General features: G+C 38.5%; 1 protein-coding gene across 4 annotated transcripts in view; it reads right to left on the bottom strand.

The window, feature by feature from the left end:
* Nucleotides 1-25618, bottom strand: part of PDE7B (phosphodiesterase 7B) — a 274149-nt gene that overhangs the window by 26176 nt on the left and 222355 nt on the right. For all 4 annotated transcript variants that reach the window (XM_070417744.1, XM_070417745.1, XM_070417743.1 and 1 more), the window contains 5 exons: nt 11216-11367; nt 9275-9338; nt 7408-7503; nt 5294-5394; nt 3579-3710 (listed from right to left, as the gene is read on the bottom strand). In XM_070417744.1, the coding sequence (XP_070273845.1) occupies nt 3579-3710; nt 5294-5394; nt 7408-7503; nt 9275-9338; nt 11216-11367 (545 nt within the window). The remainder of the gene's footprint in view (nt 1-3578; nt 3711-5293; nt 5395-7407; nt 7504-9274; nt 9339-11215; nt 11368-25618) is intronic.

The raw sequence follows: 25618 nt of genomic DNA, 5'->3' as shown, positions 1-25618 counted from the left end.
TATTTTCTGAATCTATAATTCATTTTAAAATATGAGTCTAAGTGATGGGTCCTCTCTCTAGAAAAATGTGCATAGGTACATGCTCAAAATCTGCATGTGATTTCCTGAAAGTTCATTCATGTTTCAACCAACAGACCCTTGGTAGGTTAAAAGGCTACAATTCCAAAATATTTTTAAATATCATGTGTTGTTAATGGCCTCACTCAGCTTATATGTTATGTACCATGATTTTTCCTCTTGAAATTGAAAACCTGGAGACTTATGCCAGTTCCTCATCTACAGCCTGCGCAGTGTGGGGATTTTCTGACCCAGGTCCTTTTCGGTACAGCTAATCTACAGGGAATTTATCAGACACTGATCTGAGAGTAGGGTGTGTTCATGGCAGGAGTATGCTCAGCTAAAGGCCATAGGGACAGTCCGTTTTCAGTTATTATGAAGCTGTGGGTTTTAATCACAAAAGTACACCAGACTGTGCTGTCTCTAGTGACTTCCAAAATGTTACTCAAAATGTTACACGTGCTTCAAGGCTAGTTTACACCATGCTTCCTCCATGAGTTTTTTTTTTACTTTCAGAAACCATCTGTAGAATCAATTACTGTCTTCCCACCACACTCTCTCACTGTCTACTATAGAGTACTTAGCAAAGTCTCCTGCTTTAAGCCACTGATCTCTAATCCTCTTGTCTCCCTCACTGCAATAGGATGACCTGGAGGAGAGCTCTTAGTTTTCTGCACATAGTAGGTAATTTATATGAGTTTTAGAGGCAGCATGTATAGTGTGTAGGCACTTCGGCTCTGGAGACAAAAGACTTGCGTTCCAATCCTAGCTTTGTCATTAATTAGCTGTTTATTTTTAGGAAAAATACTTGATCTTTCCTAAGTATCAATTTTCACCTTTCTGTAAAATAGGTATAATAATAGTACCCACCTAACTGGGCTACTGTGAAGATTAAATAATATAATACATAAAAAGCATTTAGCACAGCATTTGAATCATAGTGAGTGTTGAATAAAGGTCAGTTACATACTTTTTAAAACTGAATTTAACAGGGAATTTATCTTTTGGGAGTTCCTTCAGATAGTCAACAATGGTATATAGCCAAATATTAAAGGCAGCATCAATTTTGGGGGTAGAATTGAAATCTCATTTGGCTGATAAAAGTTTCATATTGGAAGTAATTTTATAATACTGGTTTGCCTTCAGCATTGTTTCTATAACATAAAGACATAGATCTCTAGCCTTCAAGAGGTCCTAAGACCAGTCGAGCAAGAGACTGATGAAGACAGTATCTTGAATGTGGTTTTTGAGTCCTGTATCCAAATTTCTCTCTAGTCATTGTCAAAAGGGCCTTTTCCTGTTCTATCAAAGATTAGATGCTGATAAATTCACTGCTAGAAAAAAAATAATAACTCACTTGATTATAGTAATATCTTTGGATGTGAAGAACAACACAGGCATTTACTCTTCAAAGACTTTAAAAAAAGTTGTATCTAAATGCATACCTTTAGCTAATTCCTCCAACCTTTCTCAAATTGTGATTACGTTTTCTTGGATTTTGCACATCAGAGTTTGAACAAATGTTTGAGGGCAGAGATTATATATTATTCATGTTTGTATGTCTAGATCCCAGTATATCATCAAATATAGGCAATAGTTGCTGATGAAAAATATACAAAACTATATGTTGTATTGAAAAGGCTGGAGAATTTGGTTGTATTGGAATGTTAATAAAAATTATTAAAACTGCACTTCAAAGGTTTGAGGAAGGAATCCATTTTTTTGAGAACATTTTTTAGTATCCTAAGAAGATAGAGTATCTTGCTTTTGAGAATCTATTTTTGTTAATTAGCAGTGGATACTTAATTCTTCATTATTGATGAAATCTACACTTACTTTCTTGTTTTTATGTCTTTAATATCTGGTATATTTCTGACTTCTATCTAAATGTGAATTCATTATGTGTTTTATATATACTTACTACATGCCAAAGTACAGTATGATGAACCTAATTTTTATGTATAAATTACCCAATAGCAGTAATACTCTCAAACTCCCATTGATATAATTTACTTGATGATGAGAAATTGAAGTTATATAAGCATTTAGATTATTTGGGAATGGATTAAGTAGCCAATTGCATTGATTGATTTCTCTTTCTCTCTTTTCTCCCTTTTCTCCCTTTTCTTTCTTTCTTTCTTTCTTTCTTTCTTTCTTTCTTTCTTTCTTTCTTTCTTCCTTCCTTCCTTCCTTCCTTCCTTCCTTCCTTCCTTCCTTTCTTTCTTTCTTTCTTTCTTTCTTTCTTTCTTTCTTTCTTTCTTTCTTTCTTTCTTCCTTTCTTTCTTTCCTTCTTTTTCTTTTAGTTTTTAGTTTATCATCAAAAGACTTTCTTAGTTCTGTCATCCTGTCCCTTCTCTATGACCGTATCTATCCCAGCTCCGGGTGCTGGCTGACAGCCCAGGGAAGCCCAATGCTAAAATACATACCAGATGGAGCCATAAACCTTGGAATACCAGTTTCTCCCTATGCCCAAAGCAAATCAACTGGATGGGAAAGGCTTTTGAAAATGTTCCAGTTGTGCTTTGTTGGAAATAAATGCATTCTTTTTTTTTTTTTTTTTTAAATATATATTTTATTGATTTTTTACAGAGAGGAAGGGAGAGAGATAGAGAGTTAGAAACATCGATGAGAGAGAAACATCGACCAGCTGCCTCCTGCACATCTCCCACTGGGGATATGCCCGCAACCAAGGTACATGCCCTTTGACCGGAATCGAACCCGGGACCCTTCAGTCCACAGGCCGACGCTCTATCCACCGAGCCAAACCGGTTTCGGCAATAAATGCATTCTTAAGCTGCAACATCTTGTAGAAGGAAGCTGTTTTATGGGAGGGATCTGCCAGGAATTCTTTCAGCACTAAATTTTTTACAAAAGCTCTACTAAAATTGAGATCAATAATTCTCTTGCATGTAATGATTTTGTGAACGACAACCAAAGGTCTCCAAAGAATCCTGCTGAAAACTCTGGGGATAATTCATTTATGACATATGGCTTAATATCTGAAACAGTATCAAGGGGTGAAAATTCTCCTGGCCAATCTTCTCATGCTGCTGAACTATTTTTTTTTAAAACAATGTCTATTGTCTTTGATAAAATACCTCTAACTCAGAGGCCTATAAAGCACAGAGATGGCCCTAGAGACATACGTCTGAATTAGGGTTGCACCTGAGCAGTATCATTTATAGAAGTCCTACAAAGATGAGCTTCAATTAGCCATGATATATGAGATAATTCCCAGGGACACAGATACTCTCAGACCATCAGAGAGTAAGGATCCTGCTTGACTTCTAATAATTTCAAATCTGCTTCAGAGCAAATTGAATTCCTTGTAGATCCTTGTAAACCAATTTAATCCTTTTGGGGGGATATCCTGGACCTATTTCAAACCCATGCTCTTTGGCTGTGGTCATCATTGTGGCTGACCCTGAACGAAGCCATCTCCAAGGGTGAGAGTAAGGCTCTAGGACTGGGTCTAAGGCAGCTGGCCATTCTGTGCCTGGTCCAGTGTTGAGCTCTCCTACCTGATACAGGTTGGCAAGGTGGTGGTTAGTTTTGATCAAAAACGGCTGGTTCACCCCTGGATGGTCAACATCGTGGGCTGCTGCAGCCAACAGTCCAAGCATGATGTCCAGAGGTGTGAGGAAGCTGGCGAGCTGTTAAGAAAGTCAAATTGGGAGGTCAAAGGGTATGTTTTCACAAATAGGTTACCATTTGTTTTGGCTAAATCATACTGAATGAAGCATCACAAAGCTGTCCAGGCCTTTCATCCTCCAGACTTCTATCCTCTGAAGCAGTCAGTGAGGTGAGAGTCACATGGAATTGCAAGAAAAAAGAAAGGACTGTGCAGAAAGTAACTGAGCAAGTCAAATTGTGTAGACCATTCAGGTACCCTCCATTTCCTACTGCCACTCTGTTTCCTTTTATTGTTGCAGTGTTGTTGCCTGTCTGTGGGTAAGAAGTCAGAGCCTGAAATCAGCTTTGCTCCAGAGAAAACTACAAATGAAGTAATACATTAAAACCAAAATGATGGACACATAAAAAAATAATTTGTATATTTCAACCATCCACTATATCATTGCCACCCTTTGAATATGAAATTCAGAGTGCACTGAATGCCCAGCACATGTGGCTCAGTTGGTTGGACATTGTCTTATGCATCAAGAGGTTGCCTGGTTTGATTCTTGGTTAGGGCACATGCCTGGGTTGTGGGCTCAATCCCCAGTAGGGAACTTGCAGGAGGCAGCCAATCAATGTTTCTCTCTCATCAATGTTTCTCTCTCTCTCCCTCTCTTCCTCTTTTTGAAATCAATAAAAACACATTAAAAAATGAATTGCAAAATTTGCATATTTATTCAATGTGTAATAGTGGAGTGTGTGGGTATGTGAGAATCTCTCTCTCTCTCTCTTTCTCTCTCTCTGTTAGCTAGGAAAACAAGCAGGGGAATGGGAATCTAACACTAACTTTAAATATATAACTTTCAGGCTACCTAGAGATTAAAAAAGAAAGCCTTTAATGTCTTCGGGCTATTTTATACGGATGAGGCATTTACCCAGTTTTGTCTTGGGAAAGTTTGTTTGGCATCTGCATAGTCGGTGGTTGATGTTAAAACTGATTGAACTGAACAGAGTCTTGGACTGGGATTTTATTTTCAAAAACCTTAAGAAATTCATCCTCTATGTTATACCAACTTCATACGACTAAGAAATGCCTCGGTTTGTAGTAACAAGCACTATTCTCATGTTTTTAATTTTGGATTGGTTGATGACATCAGAGCATGCTTGCTAAGAGGTCTGTGACATTCACTCATTTTCTTGGGCCTGAATCAGGATATTCAGTTGCCTTAGTAGGAAGTGGAGTTTGAGCCTTGAGGAGTTTTGATTCTATTTGTCCATCAACAACCATGAGGTGGGGGACCTTTCCCAGAAAACGTCAATGCTGGTACCATTTGTAGCAAAGATTCAAGGCAAAACGGCTAGTTCCTGGGACTGTTGAAGATACATAAGATGCAGACTATCATGGGGAGGATTTTTTTTGGTCCTAATGCAGCCTTTCATACAAGCTATCTGAGGAAACCTCGGAAAATTTACATCCTCTTTCATGAGTATTGCATGATTATCAGAGTTGATATTGGAACTGGAATCTAAACAATTTGTATTTGTGTTATAAAGGACCCATAACAGCTATTCTGACTTGGCACTTGCAGATGGCTGAGGAGGCAGCCGGGTCTGGCCTTACCTTTGGCTCCTTCAGGTAGCAGTGCATGGCCTGGGTGACATCGGCTGCATGGACAGCGTTGTGGTATGGGTTTTGGCTGTGGTAATCTTCTTGAACCATGACTAGGAGGTAAACAGATATCTCAGTCAGTTAAAACCAAAACAGGAAGACCTCAGATTTATTAAGGGTCCCTTTGGCTTAAAAATATTAGTGTCTCCAAAATGTGCACCCGAGGGATTCTTTAAAAATGAACATGGCTCGGGAGTTTCACAGTTCTACTGAGCTGCTTTTAGTGGCGAGAAGGGGGAAGGCAGATGGGGAAAAGGTTGAAAGGATTTGTGAGGCCCTTGGGAACCCTCACCACCTTCATTAATCACCCCTCTCTGGCATTCATGAAGGCTTTCATTCATAGGAAAAATAAATATGTAGGAAACGAACAACTTTACTTCACACTATAGTTTAATTATTTAATTTTGCTGCCATTTATGAATATTATGTCGTAAGAGAGGTTTCCTTTTAAACAGCCCCAGTAGGTAGCATCAGACTCCTGAGATCCAAAGATGGGTCTACCACTTGAGTAACAAATACTGACCACAGCAAATTTGGGGCTTCTTCAGGCAGATTTTCTATTTACTGTGTTGATCCAACTGAGGACTCCTTGGCTTTATTTCTGCCTCATTCAGAATAGTTATCATCTTTCATGCCCTTCCAATTTAAAGACCAGAGTGCTCTTGGAATCAAGTAGAGACATAAGCAAGGCAATTTTAATTTGCTATTTAGAGAAGCCACTAGCCTGCTTCAACTAATGACCAAGGCAATGCTTAGGATGCAATATAACCAGTGTGTATAGAATATCCAGGTTTGCAAGTGTGGTCATATTTTGTCAGCCCATGCTGTGAGTTTGGCTCTGGATTCTGGTGTTATTTTTGTCATCAAGTCTTTGCATTCTTTACATGTACTCTGAGTGCATACACATGCCCAAAGTATCTGCATTCGCCTTCTCTAGACAAATCAAAACTATTTGGCCTTATTCGTGGCCATTACTTTGCTCAAGCAATCTAACTTCAATTGCCTGAGGTTATTTGTATTTCTGAAACTGATCCATGTTGTGGCTGCTTTCAAAAATTTCACATATACCTTTTATTCAGCAGGTTTATTTTACACTTATATTTGAATTCTGCCCCTATCATTATTATTTGTATCAGGCAAGTGACTTAACCACAAGGATCCTCAGTTTCCTTCTCTATAAAATGGGAATAACAATGACTCCAATCTCAAAGGACTATGGCAAGTGTTAATATATGCAAGTCCTTAGAAGAGTTCCCAGCATATGTGAGCACCATATAAGCCTGGTTGCTGCTACTGTTGCTATCATTTTCACTGCTATTTTACTATTGATGGCATCAAGTCAGCTTTCAAATTCAAAGCACGGAAGCCAGAAACATGCTAAGTGGCAGCAGAAAGTTATGTGGTGATTAAAAATGTGCCCTAGATAATTCACTGGCAGATAAATAAGGATGCACGTAAAGTCAAATAAGACTGGGGCTGTTTTGGACAGAGAGTGATGGTGGAGTTAAGGGGAAGGATGGTGGTCTTTCAAGTCAGAGAGCCTGGGTTTAGATTGCGGCTCTGCCAATGATAAGTTGTTGACCTTGAGCAAGGTACAAGACCACTTTGGACGTCTCCTTAACTGTGGGCCAAGTGGTGGGGATAATGCCCAACTTGCAGGGTTGTTGAAATGATTAGAAATAACATACTACTACATAAATGGTAGTTCTTATTACTAAAAAAAATGTCTATTGAAGATATTCAACAACTCATGTCCAGATTGGGATTCTTTGAGGCATGCCTTACTGGAGTTTTATTGACATGTGAACAGATCAGTAACTTCTTTGACGGGTTCCTGCTCTTATTGGTTTTCTCTGTATAGCCTTTATCTACTGTAAACATAACTAACCAAATAAACATTTTTTTCAGTGATTTAAATGGGTAAACCATATTTTAAAATTAAGATGAGATAATTTGAGATTAATTTAAGGTCTTCAGCTACCATGCTAGGGTTCCTGCTAGTTTATTGTGGACTGCCATTATTCATGGCAAAGGAGGTAGGAATATGAAAGAAAAAAGAGACTTACCTAAAAACCTGTGTAAGGTCACCATATCTAACTTGAAATGGTGAATGAGTCCATGGGTGTTGAAGAGGTGGCACAGCAGTGTTACCAGGCTGTTTCCTGGAGGAAAACAGTCACCAGTTTTAACTCCTTTTCATTACCATTAAATTATCAAGATTGACAATAGGATCCACAGTTTCTGTGATGAAAGGTCTCTAATAGGATCATTTATTTTCCCCTTTAAATTTGAAATTATTTAAGTATAAAGGATATCATTACTATGATCTGGTCCTAGGTTTTCTCTTATCATACAAAGAAAATTAGTTCAGATTGTCTCCCTATACCAAAGGCAATGAATTATTAGCAATATTAAGAGTTAAAAGGAGTTATATAAGGAATCTGCCTACTTAGGTATCAATCAAGATTATACTTACCTTGAAACATTTTATAACTCAAGCTGGCAAAGATGCAAATTTGAAGCTACAATAACATGTAAATATTGAAGGAATATTATTTACTAAAGAATCATGATTTTGAATTTTAAAAGTATCATAGAATTTATGAAAGACTGTGAAATGGGCCAAGAAGACGACTGGATGTCTTAAATAAAAACAACGTGTTGCCTAAGAATACTCTTCCAGGGAACCTCATTCTAAGTGTTTCTGCACCTTTCATTGTTTTGGGCTATTTCACAACTATCAAGTTGTGAAATAACTGATAGTATTTCAAGCAACTCTTGTCCATATACATGCAAACGAAATAATTCAGATGGAAATATAATTGATGTCCTCTTCCCAGTTTTACAGCTATTTATAAATTCAAGTGTTTCTTACTGCTTATATATGTGTGGCTCTTTGAATGCTCCTTTGAAAGATCCGTAGCATCTTACCACATCGCTAATTGAGTTAAACAAATCTTTGACATGTGCTCATTTCATTTTTCTATGAGTCATGAGTATAATCTCTTTTGAACATGTTCTTTGGTTCACAGTTAATTTCATTTACTGGTACCAATTTCTCAGATGATTTGAACAACGGGAGCTAAGAAATTATGGAATCCATCCCTATGTGGCCTAGTTAGCTTTCCACAGTGGAAAGCTCAGTTTTATGGTCTGAGGCTGTACTCTTTCCACTACATGTTGTTTCTCAAGTAATAGAATGATGAGAAAACAAGTTGCAACGACAAATCACAAGCTTGGTAGATGGTGGGACATAGGAAAGTTAGCATTAAATATGATGTCTTTCATTGGCTCCCTAAGCTCATCAGCATTTGTTGAATAGGCAGATGAAAACATAATAGGATTTTATTATTTTCTTAAAGGAAGGCTTTGTAGGCACAAACATTTTAAAAGTGAAACCAAAGAGAATATCTACTTTCCTTTCATCTGCAGCCTAAGCGTTTCCACTCTATCCTCAGCAATTGTTTTCCTCTGAAGACGCCAAACATACCTGGACAATACCGGGCGCCAGGGCAGGTTTGACTCACTTAATGAAAGTGCACAGTACCTGCCCTGCAGGACTGATCAGATAAGCAGGTTCTGATATTATTGGCTAACATTGAACTTCCTCCTTCTGGAGAGAGCCAAAATGCTCTGCAAGGACAGAATCTAATCTGTGGTTTCCTAATTCCTTTGGGATCGTCAAGGCCAGAAGGAAACTGTCTTAAGACTCTAAGGCCGAATTTATTCCTTATTCTTTTTTGGCAGTAATTTTCCCTGCCCTGGTCCTCCTTGAGTGGTTGGAGACTTATGAAAGTGGGGGAAAGAAAAAAAAAAAAGAAAGTGGGGGAAAGAGGGAAAAAGGATTACCAATTTTAAAAATAAGTATTGTTTTCATAAAATCAATCCCATTTCTGGTGTATATTTTAGTGCGAATTCTTTCGGGTGACTTACCATTTGTCAAGCGATCAAACAAGAAAATGTCAAAATCCCACATTCCCACTTTGGAGAGCATATGCTGAAAGGCAAACAAAAAACACTCAAATGAATCACATTGAAGACTCAAATATTCACTTTGAGACACGGTGGGTTAAACGATTAAGACGGTGAAAATACAGTAGCATTCTACTATCAATGTACAACTGGTTTGTGGTAAAATAGATCTTACTCTACTGGCTAGTCACAATGGTGTTAAAGGGACAGGCTCAGGGATCAGTCTGCCTGATCTGATGTCAACCACGCCTCTTACTGGCTGTGGAACTGTGGGCAGGTTCCTTAACTTCTCTGTACCTCTTTTTCCTAATTTGAAAAATGCGGCTGATATTATTCCTTCAGAGGGTTGTTGTAAGGATTAAATAAGGTAACCTATGCAAACATAAATGCCTGTAATTTAAGGGCTTAGAACAGTGCGTATACACAGGAAGCACACCCATGTTAGGTGTCTGTTAAAACAATAGTTCAGTGAAGTCTCTACATGGTAAACTATTATTCACTTAAGGCAGGTTTACAACTAATTTTAATAAAATGGAGTCAAAATGATGGCTGAGCACATTATTCTGCTCAACGTGGGACTAAATGTGAAATGAACCAGTAACAGAAAACTGAAGAGCCAGCAATGGAAAATATTGGGGTAATCTAAAGACCTACTTTCAATAGGCTTATAATCCTATTTTTCTTTTAAAAATACCCCAATGCTTAGAAACTCTCAGTTAGACACAAAGTTGCAGGTGCTGACTCTCTCCTCACTGTAGCTTCTGCGACTGCCTTCCTTCCTCTCCTCGCACAGCCACGGCTAAGGTAAGGATCAGCTCCTGCTCCCCTAGCTGCCCCTGAATGGCTTCTTTGTATCTTGTGAAAAATCCAAAGGCCTCATCGTGACCCACAAAGACTTTCACAACAACATTAGGGCAACGAAGGGTTAAGAGGTTGTTTGTGAGATCTAGACGGAGTGAGCATTTTACCCAAGTCATACAAATCTGAGGGCCATGCCAGGACTTGGTGCTGATACCCTGAATTCTGGCCCGCTGCTCTTTCTGTATCTCAATGTTGCCTTTCTCGAGAGGTGGCCGCTTAGAGGGGAGGCAGCACTGAGCGTGCCTGTCACGGAGGCTCCGGTGCTGAGAGCTTGGTCTTATTCTCCTCTTACCAAACAAATGAACAACAACAAACAAATTCGCTCAATTCAGGCCTTGGGTTGTTAGAAGGAGTGATCCCCGACCCCTTCTCTTTTGTAGACCTAATATTGGGAATTAGTTCTTCTGATATTACTTGCTACTTATTTCTTAATAGTATATAAATAGCATAATATTACTTATCATGCAAACTATAAGACGCTACCTTTGACTTATATTTAAACTGAGGCAGTTTATTTCTAAACTCTAAATTCCTTTGGCAGTTTGGGTTAGAGATAGCCTGCAGGCTTTTGTTTAGAATGTCACACATTAGTGCCTACCCTCAGTTGGACCAATGAATGGCAAAAATAATTATAAAATTAGTAACAATTATTTGAATGAATTAAAAATTATGAAAAAGATAATGCACCATATTGCTATCCTAAAATGGAATTAAGAGTTGGTAATTATTGGGTTAATTTCATGGTAGCTATTACAATGAGATAATTCAATGGGTTAAATATGTTTTGCACATTTATACACTAAAAATAACTAGGTATGAATATATTTAGCCTGTAAACATGCTTTACCTCATCACCCCTATGAGGTGTGTATTTCTATTAAGTTCATTTTATATTAGAGAAAAAAGTTCAGATATGTTGAGTAACCAGCCAAAGCCACAGAGCACCTCAGTGTCAGAAGCGGGACTCAACCCTACTACCCGTGGCGGCACATGCTCTCGGCCCCTGTCTGCGGTGAGGTGGCACAGGGGTAGCTAGCTCACCCTTGCTTGTCCAAGGTAGTCTTCATCCAGCAGGTGGAGAGGGGCCTGTGGGATAATTCCACGAAGCAGCCTCGATGCATGGAAGTATCTTTGAAAGCTTAACAGTCTTTTCACCTTTTTCTTGGTGCCAATTTCCCCTGAGTGTGTTGTATCTGTGGAAAGTAATCAAATTCAGAAATTATATATTTATAAGGCCCATTTTACCCACTATGTAAAAGTACAAGGTATTATAAAGGAGAGAAGTATTAAAGATGCTCTCAAGCCCAGGTGGTATGGCTCAATGGTTGAGCATTGACCCATGAACCAGGAAGTCATGGTTTGATTCCCAGTCAGGGCACATGCATGGGTTGTGGGTTCGGTCCCCAGTAGGGAGCCCACATAAAAATAAAAAACATATCCTATATAATAAAGAGGGAATATGCTAATTGACCCTCATGCCCTCGCACAAGATGGCCACCCCCATGTGGTCAAAAGATGGCTGGCAGGGGAGAGAAGTTGGGGGTGGGGCGAGCTGCAGGGGAGGGCAGTTAGGGGCAACCAGGCCGGCAGGGGATGGCAGTTGGGGGCGACCGGCTATCAGGGGAGGGCAGCTAGGGGCAATCAGACCAGCAGGGGAGCAGTTAGGCATCAATTAGGCTGGCAGGGGAGTGGTTAGGGGTGATCAGGCTGGCAGGCAGAAGCGGTTAGGGGCAATCAGGCAGGCAGGCAGGCAAGCAGTTGGGAACCAGCAGTCCGGATTGTGAGAGGGATGTCCAGGCCTAAACCGGCAGTCGAACATCCCCTGAGGGGTCCCAGATTGGAGAGGGTGCAGGCTGGGCTGAGGGACAACCCTCCCTCAGTGCACAGATTTCATGCACTGGGCCTCTAGTTTTTTTATAAAGATGCTCTCAATGCTTTCTTAAATATAGTCTATTTAACTCTATATTTAAAATTTTTCTAGAACAAAAAGTAATATTTCTTATATATTACATTTATTAAAATACTGAAATATTTTTAGCCCTGGCCAGGTAGCTCAGTTGATTAAAGCATCATCTCCATACACCAAGATTGTAGGTTGGATACCCAGGCAGGACATGTATCAACCAGTGAATGCATACACAAGTGGACCAACAAATCAATCTTTCTCTCTCTGTCTCTCCTCTCTCCCCCTCTCCCTTTCCCTCTCTCACTAAAAACCAATACATTTAAAAAATTTTTTAAAGTTGAGATATTTTAAAATGTAATTTTCGAAGACAAAGTGTATGAATTAAAAACTGCATTTTCTTATTAATGATGCCAATATGCTTAGTAAGAAAAATTCCCATACTTCTGCATGCATTTAAAGAAACAGTTAAGGTTTTCTCTGCTGCATTAGAACCAATGTTCCAAAATTTAGACTAGGTTCTCATTCTACACTCATTCTAGTTTGATCAAACCCTGCACCTGAAGTAGAAGGATTGAGAATGCACTAGCTTAGACAAGGGGAATGTTTTCTAATGTTCCAAGAACATCAGTGGCAAAGGCATAAACAATCTCAGCCTAAAAGCCACCTACGTTCTCCTGACATGCAGCGTTTGCTTTCTAATGGAGCACATTCTCTTGTGCTGGTGGCCATGAGAGTCTGATCCTGTCAGTAGAGAGATTTGAATACTCATTCACATGTACCTTTTAAAACTTGACTGTTGACATCGTGGTGATTGCCCAGAAATACCCCAAGCACATTATTTAAATGCCTTTCAAGGTAAGTCTTGTCTCAGCTGAAATGCTGTGAGTCACTCTACGGCCACGTAAGAGACATCTGCTGCCAATTTTGGATCTGGAGTCAATTGAACAGTTTAGTAGGAAAATGTACTGTTCATGTATAAAGAACTTTGGTTTTTCTCATGCCTCCTCCCATCTGCCCTTTCCCTCTATGGAGCTTAAAATCACAGTGGATGCCAGAGGCAGCAGAAACAGTGGTCTGGGGTTCCTTAGCAATGTGGCCCTCCCCACCGACAGTGAGTGAGTGACTGATATCGGTTTGTTACTTATGTTGTATTATACATGCTAAGGCATAATTCAGGGCAGACAAAACCTACTGTTCTCTGGAAATGCTGCCTAATTAATTTTGTATTTTATTTTAAAATGAATCTAGATTTCATGTGTGGAAAGAGGCAAACAAGTAGATAAGAGGAATATAATAAAAGTTGGGTGTTTAGGCACATATCAATATTAAAAATGGATTATATGACTCAATTCTACTAGTGAGTTCTTACTCATTTTTATCAGTTTATCAAGTCAAAGTACAAGATAAAGTAGGTGATTTATTTACTTAAAAAATATCTTGAGCCTGGCTGGCATGGTTCAGTGGTTGAGGGTTGACCTATGAATCAGGAGATCATGGTTCGATTCCTGGTCAGGGCACATGCCTGGGTTGTGGGCTCAATCCCCGGTCGGGGGCATGCAGGAGGCAGCTGATCAATGATTCTCTCTCATCATTAATATTTCTATCTCTCTCTCCTCCCTTCCTCTCTGAAATCAACAAAAAATACATATATAAAAAATATGTTGAGTGTTACTAAGGGACAGACAGGCAGTGCTCTAGAAACCCGATGAGATCCTTCAGTTCTAGATGCCCCAGTGAGAAAAACAAAGATCCCTGTCCTCATTCTAGGACAGAGAGACAGACAATAAGCAATAAACATAAAGAAGAAGCAATTTACAACAATGTGTTAGAAGGTCTTAACTGCAATGGGTAAAAAAAAAAAAAAGGCAAACAGGGAATGAGGGTTCAGAAGTTCTGTGTTGGGTGAGAGGAGTTATGTTTGGTGTCATTAGAGTCTGCAATTTAAAAACACACACAACTTGAAGTAGATGAGGGAGCTGGCCAAGTAGATATCTGGGGAAATGCCTTCTATACAGAGGGACCAGCACCAATAACCCTAGAGTGGGAAGGATCTCTAGCATGCTGGTATGCAGGAGGGAGAGCAGCACCTGTCCTGTGGGGATGAGAGAAAAAGGGGGAGTAAGAGGTGAGGGCTTAGAGCAAAGGGGGTATGAGAATCATACCCTGTAGGACCCTGTAGGCCACTGCAACATTTGGGCTCTACTCTGAGTGAAACATGGAACCACTTCAAAAATTTTGAGTAAAAGTCTGGTACAATCATGCTTACATTTAAAATAGGTCATCCTGGCTTCTGTGCTGAGAGCAGATTATAGGAGTAAGTTTTGATGTAGTGAGACCTGTTGAGGCCATTGAAATACTCAAGGCATGAGGTTATGGCTGCTCACACCATGTGAGAGCAGTGCTGAGGTAGGGAAGAGATCCTGACTATATTTTGGGTACCTCCAAGTTTTTGGCCTGAATAACCAGGATAATGGAGCTGCCATCATCAGAGATGGGAAAGGCTGCAGGTGGAGCAGGTGTGGGGGTGGATTTCAGTTTTGCATATGTTGAATTTGGAAGTCTATTAGAAAATCAGGTGAAGATGTCAAGTAGAAATAAGTGTGGCTCAGTGGTTGAGAGTCCAGCCATGAACCAGGAAGTCATGGTTTGAATCTGGGTCAGGGCACTTGCCTGGGTTGTGGGTTCAATCCCCAGTAGGGGACGTACAGGAGGCAGCCGATTGATGATTCTCTCTCATCATTGATGTTTCTGTCTCTCCCTCTCCCTTCCTCTCTCTGAAATCAATAAAACACACACACATGAAATAACAGAAATAAGCGGATATAAAATCCAGCGCTTGGGGGAGAAGACTGGGTTAGAAACATAAATTTAGGAGTTGTCAGATGAGATTACCTAGGGAACAAGTGTAGATACAGATGAGAAAAGCATCCAAGTCTGAGTTCTGCAGTACTTCAACTTTAACGGGTATGGAGAAGAGTAGAAAAGATCAAGAGACAGAAGGAGTACCCAGGGGGTTGGAGGAACACGAGGAGAGTATCATTGTTTGGGAGGCTAGTGAAGACAATATTGTGAGGAGAAAGTTGTGACCCTCAGTCTCAAATGCTGCTAATAGATCAAATACAATGAAGACTGAGCATTGACCGTGGGCATATAAATCTGTCAGAATTCACTGAACTATGCACTTGAAAGAGCACATTTTATTGTATGCCTAGAAGCAACAACGTCCTAGTAGACAAGCATATTTAGCGCTCAGATTTTGTTTTTTCAAATACAATTTTTCAGTAAAGGGAACCAGACCACCTTGGTGAAATGGCTGAAAACTAGGGCAGGCAAAGAACAAGATGAATATAACTTCTTGTTATGCCAAAAAATAAGGGAGAGCTCAAATAGTGATGGGATTACTTAAAAATGACAGAGGAGACAACTTGAAGGGATCCTTCTGAGAAAATATGGGAAAACTGGAGCATCAAAATGGAAAATGGGAGAATGGATCATAAACCCTAGACTGACAGAAGAATCCACAGTCCATACTGGTAGTAAGCAAGTAAATAGTAAATAAATAAATAAGGAGAAGGGAAAGTTCTTTCTTGCAGAGAGTGACAACCAATAATGTAGATGAAATTAAGAGTTAGAAAATTACCATTTTGCAGCCTTCATAGTAAAAACTGACTCAAATAGAATCATCCATGGATACTAACATTATTAAGCCAAAGTTTAAAAACAACAAAATAATTACATTGTATCAAAGTATCTTCCCCTCAAATATGCATTAGAAAAAAAAAATGAGTAGTATTTTAGTGAACAAATGTTCTACTATTTTAAATAAAGTTATCACCAGTGATGGGAGAAACTGACCTCATATGCTTCCTGGTGTAATGTGATATTGCCTGTGTAGTGTTCCTCCACCAAAGGCACATCTGACCCCAATAAAAAGGAAATATCAGAAAAACCCAACTTGAAGGATAATCTATAAAATGATTGACCTGTACTCTTAAAAAATGTCAATGGTATAAAAGACAAACTTGGGTATTGTTTCATAATATTAGATGCCAGATATAGTGCACTAAATGCATAGCATGACCCTGAATTGGATCCTGAATTAGAAAAAATTTCCATAAATGAAACTATTAGGGAAATTTGTGAAATGAGGATATGGACTTAAAAATGAGTTACATGTTAATTTTCCATACATGAGCTATATACAGTAAATGTAGATGATCAGAAAGTAATAGTTTCTATTCACTAAAATTGTCATTTTGATTAAAATACTATTGATCTAATGATCCTGTGAAATGGAGATATTAAGTTTAAATCCATTTTATTCTGAAACCAAAGAAGAAAACAAGATTCTCACCTTCCCTACTTGTTTGTTTCACCCTGTAATCAAACAGATAATAGTCCACAAACATGACAGAACACAGATCTCTTGATCTTGATTTAAATTTATGATATTCCTTGGCCTTCATTTTTTTAAAAAAAATATATTTTTATTGATTTCAGAGAGGAAGGGAGAGGGAGAGAGAGATAGAAACATCAATGATGAGAGAGAATCATTGATCAGCTGTCTCCTGCACACTTCCTACTGGGGATCGAGCCTGAAACCTGGGCATATGCCCTTGACTGGAATCAAACCTGGGACCCTTCAGTCCGCAGGCTGATGCTCTATCCACTGAGCCAAAACGGCTAGGGCTCTTGGCCTTAATTTTTATTTTAAAAATATTTTTAAAAAATATGATATGTTGATTACTGAGTTATTTGGTACCCTCTTGAATTTTGAGCCTGAGGTAAATGCCTCAGTCCCTCACCCTAGTTCCAGTCCTATCACATGTTTGGAGCATAAGCACAGATAATGTAAAAATCCTATATAATAAAAGGCTAATCTGCAAATAGACCGAATGGCATAACAACCGAACAACTGGTTGCTATGATGTGCACTGACCACCAGGGGGCATGAGCAGAACATGGTGGGCGTTGGCCATGGCGGGATGGTGGAGCAGGTGAGCGGGGCGCCAGACCAAGGCAGGGTGCTGGTCACTGTCATTGAGGTGAGCCTCTGGTGGTTACTGAAAATTCTTTGCTCCTGCGCACCATAGTCCCACCTGGCGCTTGCATCTGCTGCCGGCGCCAGACCCACTCGCACCCGCTGCTGGCGCCAGAGCTGCCGCTTGCACCCTCTGCTGGTGTCCAGAGCTGGTCCTGATCGCTCTGCGCCGTTAGCAGGTGCGAGCAGGGCTGGCACCGGCAACGAGTGGGAACAGTGGAGGTGGGAGCGGGGCTGCCAGCAGACAGGCGACCGGGGTGGGAGGGGCCGGGTGGAGGTGCGAAGGATGGGCTGAGACTCGCCCTTGTGCCTACGGCAGCCTTGCAGCCCACAGTTCCTTTCAAGATACAGGAATTCATGCACTGGGCCCCTACTAATTCAATAATAAAATAAACCTAGACAATAAAATCATCTCATAGTTAATTTTTATGGTAGCCTATAGGTTAAAAAATGTAGCATATACTATATATAGCAATATTTTTTAAACTACCAAGGCAAGCCATGACAATGCTTTTTAGTATTTCCATCTGGATATTCTTTAATCACAAGAAAATAATTCAGAATTGATGCTAGGTAGCTATTTATAAAAGCAAAAGGGCTTAATTTTCTTATTTGAGAACATACATAAAGCTAAATGAAAAATAAATCCTCAAGGTAGCTCTCTAAAGAGGAAGAACATTCAATAATGCCAAAACAAATTTATTTAAAATAATATTAATAATTTATTTATCAACTTTCATTTAGGGAGTACTTTGTACTATGTGAAATAGTGAAAAATTAGCATATAAGAAGATGAAGGTACAGTTGGGAGAAAAAAAAAAACCCATATAAAGAACAATCTGTGAATAATAGTCATAAATACTGCTTTGTGAAGTGTTGAAATGTGTTGTATAATTACTGAATAAGATCTGACACATTTGTTTCCAAAGGACTTTTAGTGAATAGCTAGTATATTAGATATATCATAATATGTATTTCTGAATAGACATTTAAATGATTAGCGAAGCTAAGTTTTACAGATAACTCAACTAAATTCAGCTTGTGAAAATTTAGTCTTGACAATGTCCCTAATAATAAAACACTTGGTTTATTTAATGCTTTTATATAATTAAAAAGATTATTACTTAAAGGCATTCAAAATCATCCTAATGGTGCTTTTTATTTGAATTTTATTGTTTTATGGGCTATGGGTCCCCAAATCCCATTTGGAATGGTTATAAAATGCTGCTCCAGAATGTTTCATTGCCTAATCTATGTGCACATTGACCTTCATTGTAAAAATCCATTTTCTGCTTACTTGTTCTTTTATGAATTTCACAAATATGTGCATATTAACACATTTCTGTGCTATTTAGACACTAATTTTAGGGTTATAAAGTTTAAATTGGCATGGCCAGTATGGTAATTAAAAAATTCACAAGTTGGGGTTGGCTTAAATGCAAAAATGCTAATAAAAATTATTTTCATTTTGAGTACCTTCTCTATGATATATTCTCTTCAGAAGGGCTAATAAATTTTGGCACCAGGAGAAACCTTAAACCTAGAATAAATACCTGGGATAAAAAAAGCTATAAGCACACCTATATGATGAGGCTCTTTTTGTCAGCTCTATGCCTGGTTCCTTCAGCAAGGTCTGCCTGCATTGTTTCCAGAGTATGCATGTTAGTGGCTGGTGCAGGAGCACCTCAGGTGATACCAGGAACAAAGACAACCTTTCTATTTAGGTGAACAGAACTCGCCTCAAGCAAATATGAAGACCCAACTCCATGAATCTAATATCAATACTTTCAGAACATTAATCCAACTAAATCTTTAAAATAATATTAATAACAAATGCCCTACTTTTAAACTGCACTAATAATTATTATAATACTTATATGTTATATAATTATTGTTATTATGTTTTAATAATTATATGATACTTATAATACAATTCCTTCCAGGGTTAGTGGTTATTCATATGCTTTGTTTACTCTTCTCATAAAAGTTTTAATATGTCTTGTTCTACAGAGTTATTGGTATAAATAACTTATTATTCCCCAAGGTCAGAAACCATCTTACCCAATTTTGTAATCCCTTATATCTAGCGCATAATCTTACACAGGATGAAAACTTCACATAAAATTCATTGATTTAATTTGAATAAATCCTCTCAGTTTACAGAAATATCATAATCAAATGCCATTTAAAAATAATATTCCAGTTATAAAGTACAACATGCTAAAACATACATGTTAGGTTTTGGAATCATTTTCTCAAACCCCCAAATGGAGTTCTGGGCCCAGGCCCTCCTGTCGCAGTGACTGACCTCTATCACACTCAGCTGGGCCTATATGATTGCAAATTCACTCTTATCTACACATCTGACTTTCTCATTAGGCTGAAGGTCTAGGAGGCCAGATTCCTACTAGTTTTCTTTGCATTTGCACAATATGCTGCAAGTTATAGGTGTTAAATGTATGATGACAGAATTAAATAACTTTCCTACGTGTGTGCTATAGTTCTAATTTCAAGAACGATGAGGCTTGGAGAAATCAGGATGAAATTCTAGTTTTAAAGATGCAGTTTTAAAAATGTTGAGCCCTAGCTGGTTTGGCTCAGTGGATAGAGCGTTGGCCTGTGGACTGAAGGGTCCCAGGTTCGATTCTGGTCACGGGCACATGCCTAGGTCCCCAGTAGGGGGCTCAGTCCCCAGTAGGGGGCATGCAGGAGGCAGCCGATCAGTGATTCTCTCTCATCTTTGATGTTCCTGACTCTCTTTCCCTCTCCCTTCCTCTCTGAAATCAATAAAAATATATTTTAAAAAAATGTGGAGAATTAATTAGTTTGATTTTAGGTGTAATGACTTTACCACTCAACTCTCACCTTTCACAGTTTAACCTCTCTAGACATTAAAGTCTCCATTTATTCATAAAAAGAACAAGCTGCCAAAAAGCCTTTTAAAATATAGAAATAATCTTGATGTTATTTTAGAAAACCTATTGACTCTATCAAAAAACTGTTAGAAATAATAAACAAATTAAGTAAAATTGCAGGATACAAAATCAATACACAAAAATCTGTTGCATTTCTATATACTAATAATGAACTAGCAGAAAGATAAATTAAGACAACAAATCTCATTTACAATTGCATCCAAAAAAATAAATTACCTAGGAATAAATTTAGCCACGGAGGTGAAAAACCTGCATGCTGAAAACTATAAGACAGCAATGAAAGAAATTAAAGAATACACAAATAAATGGGAAAATAGTCTGTGCTCATGGATTGGAAAAATAATGTTGTTAAAATGCCCATACTACCAAAAGCAATCTACAAATTCAATGTAATCCCTATCAAAATTCGGATGGCATTTTTCATAGAAATAGAAAAAAAATCCTAAAATTTGCATGGAACCACAAAGATCTCAAATAGCCAAAGTGACCTTGAGAAATAAGAACAAAGATTAAGTCATCACGTTCCCTGATTGCAAACTGTATTTCAAAGCTATAGTAATTAAAAAGTATAGTATTGGCATAAAAACAGATACATAGAATAAAGAGCTCAGAAATAAACCCACACATATACGTGCATTTAATTTATGACAGCAAGCCAAGAATATACAATGGGGAAAAGACAACCCCTTCAACAAAAAGGGTTGAGAAAACTGGACAGACACATGAAAAAGAATAAAATTGGACCACTAAATTACACCATACACAAAATTTAACTCAAAATGGATTAAAGACTTGAACATAAGACCTGAAACCATGAAACTCTAAGGGGAAAACATAGATGGTGATCTCCTTGACCTAGGCCTTAGTGATGCTTTTCTGAATCTGACACCAAAAAGCAAAGGCAACAAAGACAAACATGAGTGAGACTACAAAAAGCTTCCCAACAAAGGAAACTATCAACAAAATGAAAAGACAACCTACTGAACGGGAGAAAATATTTGCAAATGATATATCTGAGTTAAAAGGAGCTAAGAAGTAAGTTCTCTAAATTGAGGTCTTGAATGGAGATGCATTAAATCCCCATGTCATCAGCTCTTCTATGTACAGCACTCACGACTCCTTGACGGCTGTCACTAAAAGAAGAGTTTTGCTTTGACGCTGCCACGGAGCGGGAGGAGGAGGAGGAAAAAGAGAGTCTTTAAGGCAGGGTAAATTGTTTCTCTAGTTCCACTTTTTAACATGTTTACTTTTCAATTGTCATTTCTCTTTTATGTTCCTGACAGTAAAGAGAAAACCAACATGGCTGATATGAGTCATAGAAAAGAATGAACTCCTTCCTCAGTTCACTGTACCCACACCTGCTACATCAGTGCTAGGAAAATGTGCTCAGAAAGTGTCCAAGAGGGTTAAAATCCTTGTCCTCCTGAACTACCCAATGCGCTGCTTTTTTGACAAAATATGCTGTTTTTAGCCTATTGTTTTACCTAATATACACCCCATTCCAACCCGTGGATTATGAATCTCTAAATTCTGGGGTTCAGGGATGGTTGAAAAACTATTTCCTTTTTGTAAGGAGGGAAAAGGGCTTTAAAAATAAGCTCTTGAGACTTTTCTGGGCAATAGAGAGACTTTTCAAAATCCCAGTTTGAATGAAATTTAAATGAATTAGTGAGAAGCAGCTCAAATTTCCTCAGTCCTAAAGAAGAAATATATGCCAGGCACAATGTGGTTTTATTGAACCCTCCGCTTCTCAGAGTTTGAAATGTTTAGCAAATCCTGGGTTTTGAGGGCAATGGTTTGTGGTGAGCAAATTGAGATGACCAAACTTTCAGTTGATTCTAAGTCTCCAGAGGTTAAAAACTGCTGCATTAACTCCATAGTTCTCAGCATATATTTTAAATAAGTTTGTTCTTATATTTGGAGATATGTGTTTGTATCGTTATAGTTCACTGCAAAAATTCCAGATGTGTGTTGTAATATACATGATCCCCTTTCAATCTGTCTGCTTATCCTCTACCCCAGGATCATGGACTAACCCCTTGATTGCCTCCAGTTGTCCCCTCCAATCTATCTCACCTCCCTCTGACAGATTTATTCCTCAAACACAATTTCCATCATGTCAGCTCTCTACTCCAAATTCTTCAATGGCTCCCCAATGTCTACTTAGCTACATTTATATTATTAATTCTGGTATTCATGGCTCCCCACAATGTGATGCCAACTTATTTTTCCATTTTTATCTCCCACCAGTTCCCTTGCAGATAAATAGGTGTCTGTTCTTCCCCTTCTCCTCCTCCTCTTCTCCCTCCTCCCCCTCTAGAGAGAAACACTGACATAAGAGAGACACATCGATTGGTTGCCTTCTGCATGCTCCTGACCAGGGCCAGGAGCTTGCAACTGAGGCACATGCCCTTGACTGGAATCAAATCATGGACCCTTCAGTCCACAGGTAAACACTCTATCCACTGAGCCAAACCGGCTAGAGCTACGTGTCTGTTCTTGCTGTTTTTTTCCTCCCCATGTCCCCATGTTTTTCTGTTTCTGTACTGATTCCCACATTCCTTTACAATTGGATATTGTCTCTACCTGTTAAAATGCCATCCACCCTTCAATTTCCTACCTCAAGTATTTCCTCCTCACCTCTCAATCAGATCCTTCTGTGAGTCCTCCTAACACTCTGTGCTTGGTATCATAGTAGTGGATCTTCTCAGCTCTCCTACCATGTAGAACACTATTGTATACCATGTTGGGATAGGGCCATTTTTATATAGTATGGTGCCTAAAAGGCATTTATTGAATAAAAAATGAAGGTATGAGGTGATTACCAAATGAGGTATAAGTTTTCTATTTTTAATACCTACTGTAGCACATTACCTTCCTCCTTGTAGAAACTACTATGGAATTGTTGACTTGAATGAATTGTCCAGAACAGGGAAGATTCATTCATTTAACACAATATTTCTATTTCTTTTCTGAATTTGATGAATTTTCTGAAATGATTATAAGTGCATCTTTAGCATAGGCATAGACTAGTACAAAGTTTATCCATTGGTAGAGGTATAGATAGGAACATGCAACTCCAAAACCTTTTTTTTTTTTTAAATGTTGCTGGTTTGATTCTTTTTTAAAAAATATATATTTTATTGATTTTTTACAGAAAGGAAGGGAGAGAGATAGAGAGTTAGAAACATTGATGAGAGAGAAACATCGATCAGCTGCCTCCTGCACATCTCCTACTGGGGATGTGCCCGCAACCCAGGTACATGCCCTTGACCGGAATCGAACCTGGGACCTCTCAGTCCGCAGGCCGACGCTCTATCCACTGAGCCAAACCGGTTTTGGCTCCAAAACCTTTTAGAAAGCATCCTTTATGTTTTATTATTTGGAAAGAAAGTATATTGTAAGTGAATTCCTTTCTCTTTGTAGGTTACAAAGATTACTTGAATTATATTTCACCGAAATGAATCCTCTGATTTGATGGATTGAACTAAATGGGTATTATATTTGGTTGGAGTATAACACTTAAAATGTAAATATTCATACAAGTTCATCAGAGAACTTGAGATGTTTAATTGTACATTGAGGTTTGTCTCCTATGGCCTGTGGTTCTTTATGGGTTATAGTGGCACCTTAGGTGTAATCACATCTACAACTCTTGGTATAGGACACTTGTGAGGAACAAACTTCCAATAAGACTCATACCATTAACAGGCATGGAAAGCTATATATTTTCACATTAGCTAGATCATAGAGGAAAGAATTGTTTCAATGACTACTGCAATGTCCACCTGATTGGGTCCCTGAACTGTCCCCACAGATATAACTGATATACTTAATCTAGAACAAAAGTAAGTGGATGCTCCTTCCACTTGTTTCACCTATAGGAAGAACAGCCCTTGGAGGTAGGGGAATGGAACTAAGAAATATTGAGGACCTACTAGGTATGTTTACATTTGTCATCCCATTTATTTTTCATAAAGGCGGGCATTAGGAAGTTGCTATTAATAGGTACATTATACAGATGAACTAATGGATTTGAAAGGTTTAGTAATTTATCCAAAATTACACAACTGGTAAGTAGCAGTGCTGAAACTGGAACCCAAGTCTATCTGATTTTGGAAATGATTCTCTGCTCATTATATCCTGCTCTTTATAGGAAAGGACAAAAGTAGGGGACATGTGAAAGTCTAACACGAAACCCTATTTTCTCTAGGGTGTAGGGATACATCAATACTCAAGAAATCTCAGCTTCTCTTCCTTTAAAAAGTATGGTAAAATTAAAACAAAAGGAAATTTATTATAATTCATAAATACAAGTGTTTTAAAATCAATAAAGGTTTACCTAGAAAAAAACAGAGAAATAACTTCATAGTAAAATTTGGAAGTGATTCTATGTATGTAACTTTCCCGTTTCTTTCACTAAATGCCCAAATGGAATATTCAAAGTGAATAATAAATCATGTGTAGATTTTAAAATAGAAACACATGTATTACTGACACTGACTTAATGTGATTTGATTATTATGTTATTATACAAAGACATCCGTAGGCATTGGTTAGTACCTCAAGCCCTGGAAAAGACAAACATTTTTGTTGTGTACATAGAGCAGAGCCGCAGTTTCTGGGGAAGGGAAAGAGTGGGAGGTATTTGGGCAAACAGGCTGCTCAAAATAAAACTGTGAAGGATGCACACAGGCCTAGTGTTTAACCATGTTGGAGCCAAGACTTCAAGTCACATAAGATTTTAGTCAACGGGCAACCGCTGATTGAGAGGTGGTCTGAGAGCGTAATATTACCTGACACAGGCATTTTTTTTCTTTCTTCTTTTCTCCCTCTTTCTTAAAGATAACATTAATTATCTTTATAATGCTAAATAACATCCTAATCAAGAATAGTTATCTATACGAACTATCATTTGGTAGCTGTCAATAAAACTGAAGCCCTTTTAGCATGACTTGGCTATTTGTTCTTTCTGAGCCTCTCTTGGTGCCTAGATCTAAGCCATGTGGTAAACACCAGGAAGGCTCCACCTGCAAATATCCATTAAGTACCTACTCTGTACAAGGTACTGTGGCACTTGAGTATACAGGATTTTAAAAATATATATATTTTATTAATTTTTACAGAGAGGAAGGGAAAGGGATTGAGAGCTAGAAACATCAATGAGAGAGATACATAGATCAGCTGCCTCCTGCACACTCCTCACTGGGGATGTGCCCGCAACCAAGGTACATGCCCTTGACCGGAATCGAAACTGGGACCCTTCAGTCCGCAGGCTGACACTCTATCCACTGAGCCAAACCGGTTAGGGAGAGTATACAGGATTTTTAAGACAGTGTTTTTGCCCTCAACTATCTAGTGAAAGGTGGTGGAATAGGCTCGTCATTGTCTTTACTGCTTTTGGTTCCACTTAGGCTGTGATGGGTAAGCAATATTTTAGTATATAAATGCCTAGAAATTATCATGCAAAGTGGAAAATGTGAGCAAGAGGAAGATCATTTGTCTAGTGGGCTCTACTCTCAAGAATGTGATGACTCACTTTGCCTCTTGCCCTTGATGGT

The sequence above is a fragment of the Myotis yumanensis genome, unplaced genomic scaffold, assembly GCF_028538775.1.
Source record: "Myotis yumanensis isolate MYYU_CA2020_CCGP unplaced genomic scaffold, mMyoYum1.0.hap1 SCAF_6, whole genome shotgun sequence".
NCBI classification, from domain to species: domain Eukaryota; kingdom Metazoa; phylum Chordata; class Mammalia; order Chiroptera; family Vespertilionidae; genus Myotis; species Myotis yumanensis.
The sequence above is the reverse complement of the archived record's forward strand: the minus strand, read 5'-3'. Positions and strand labels throughout refer to the sequence as shown.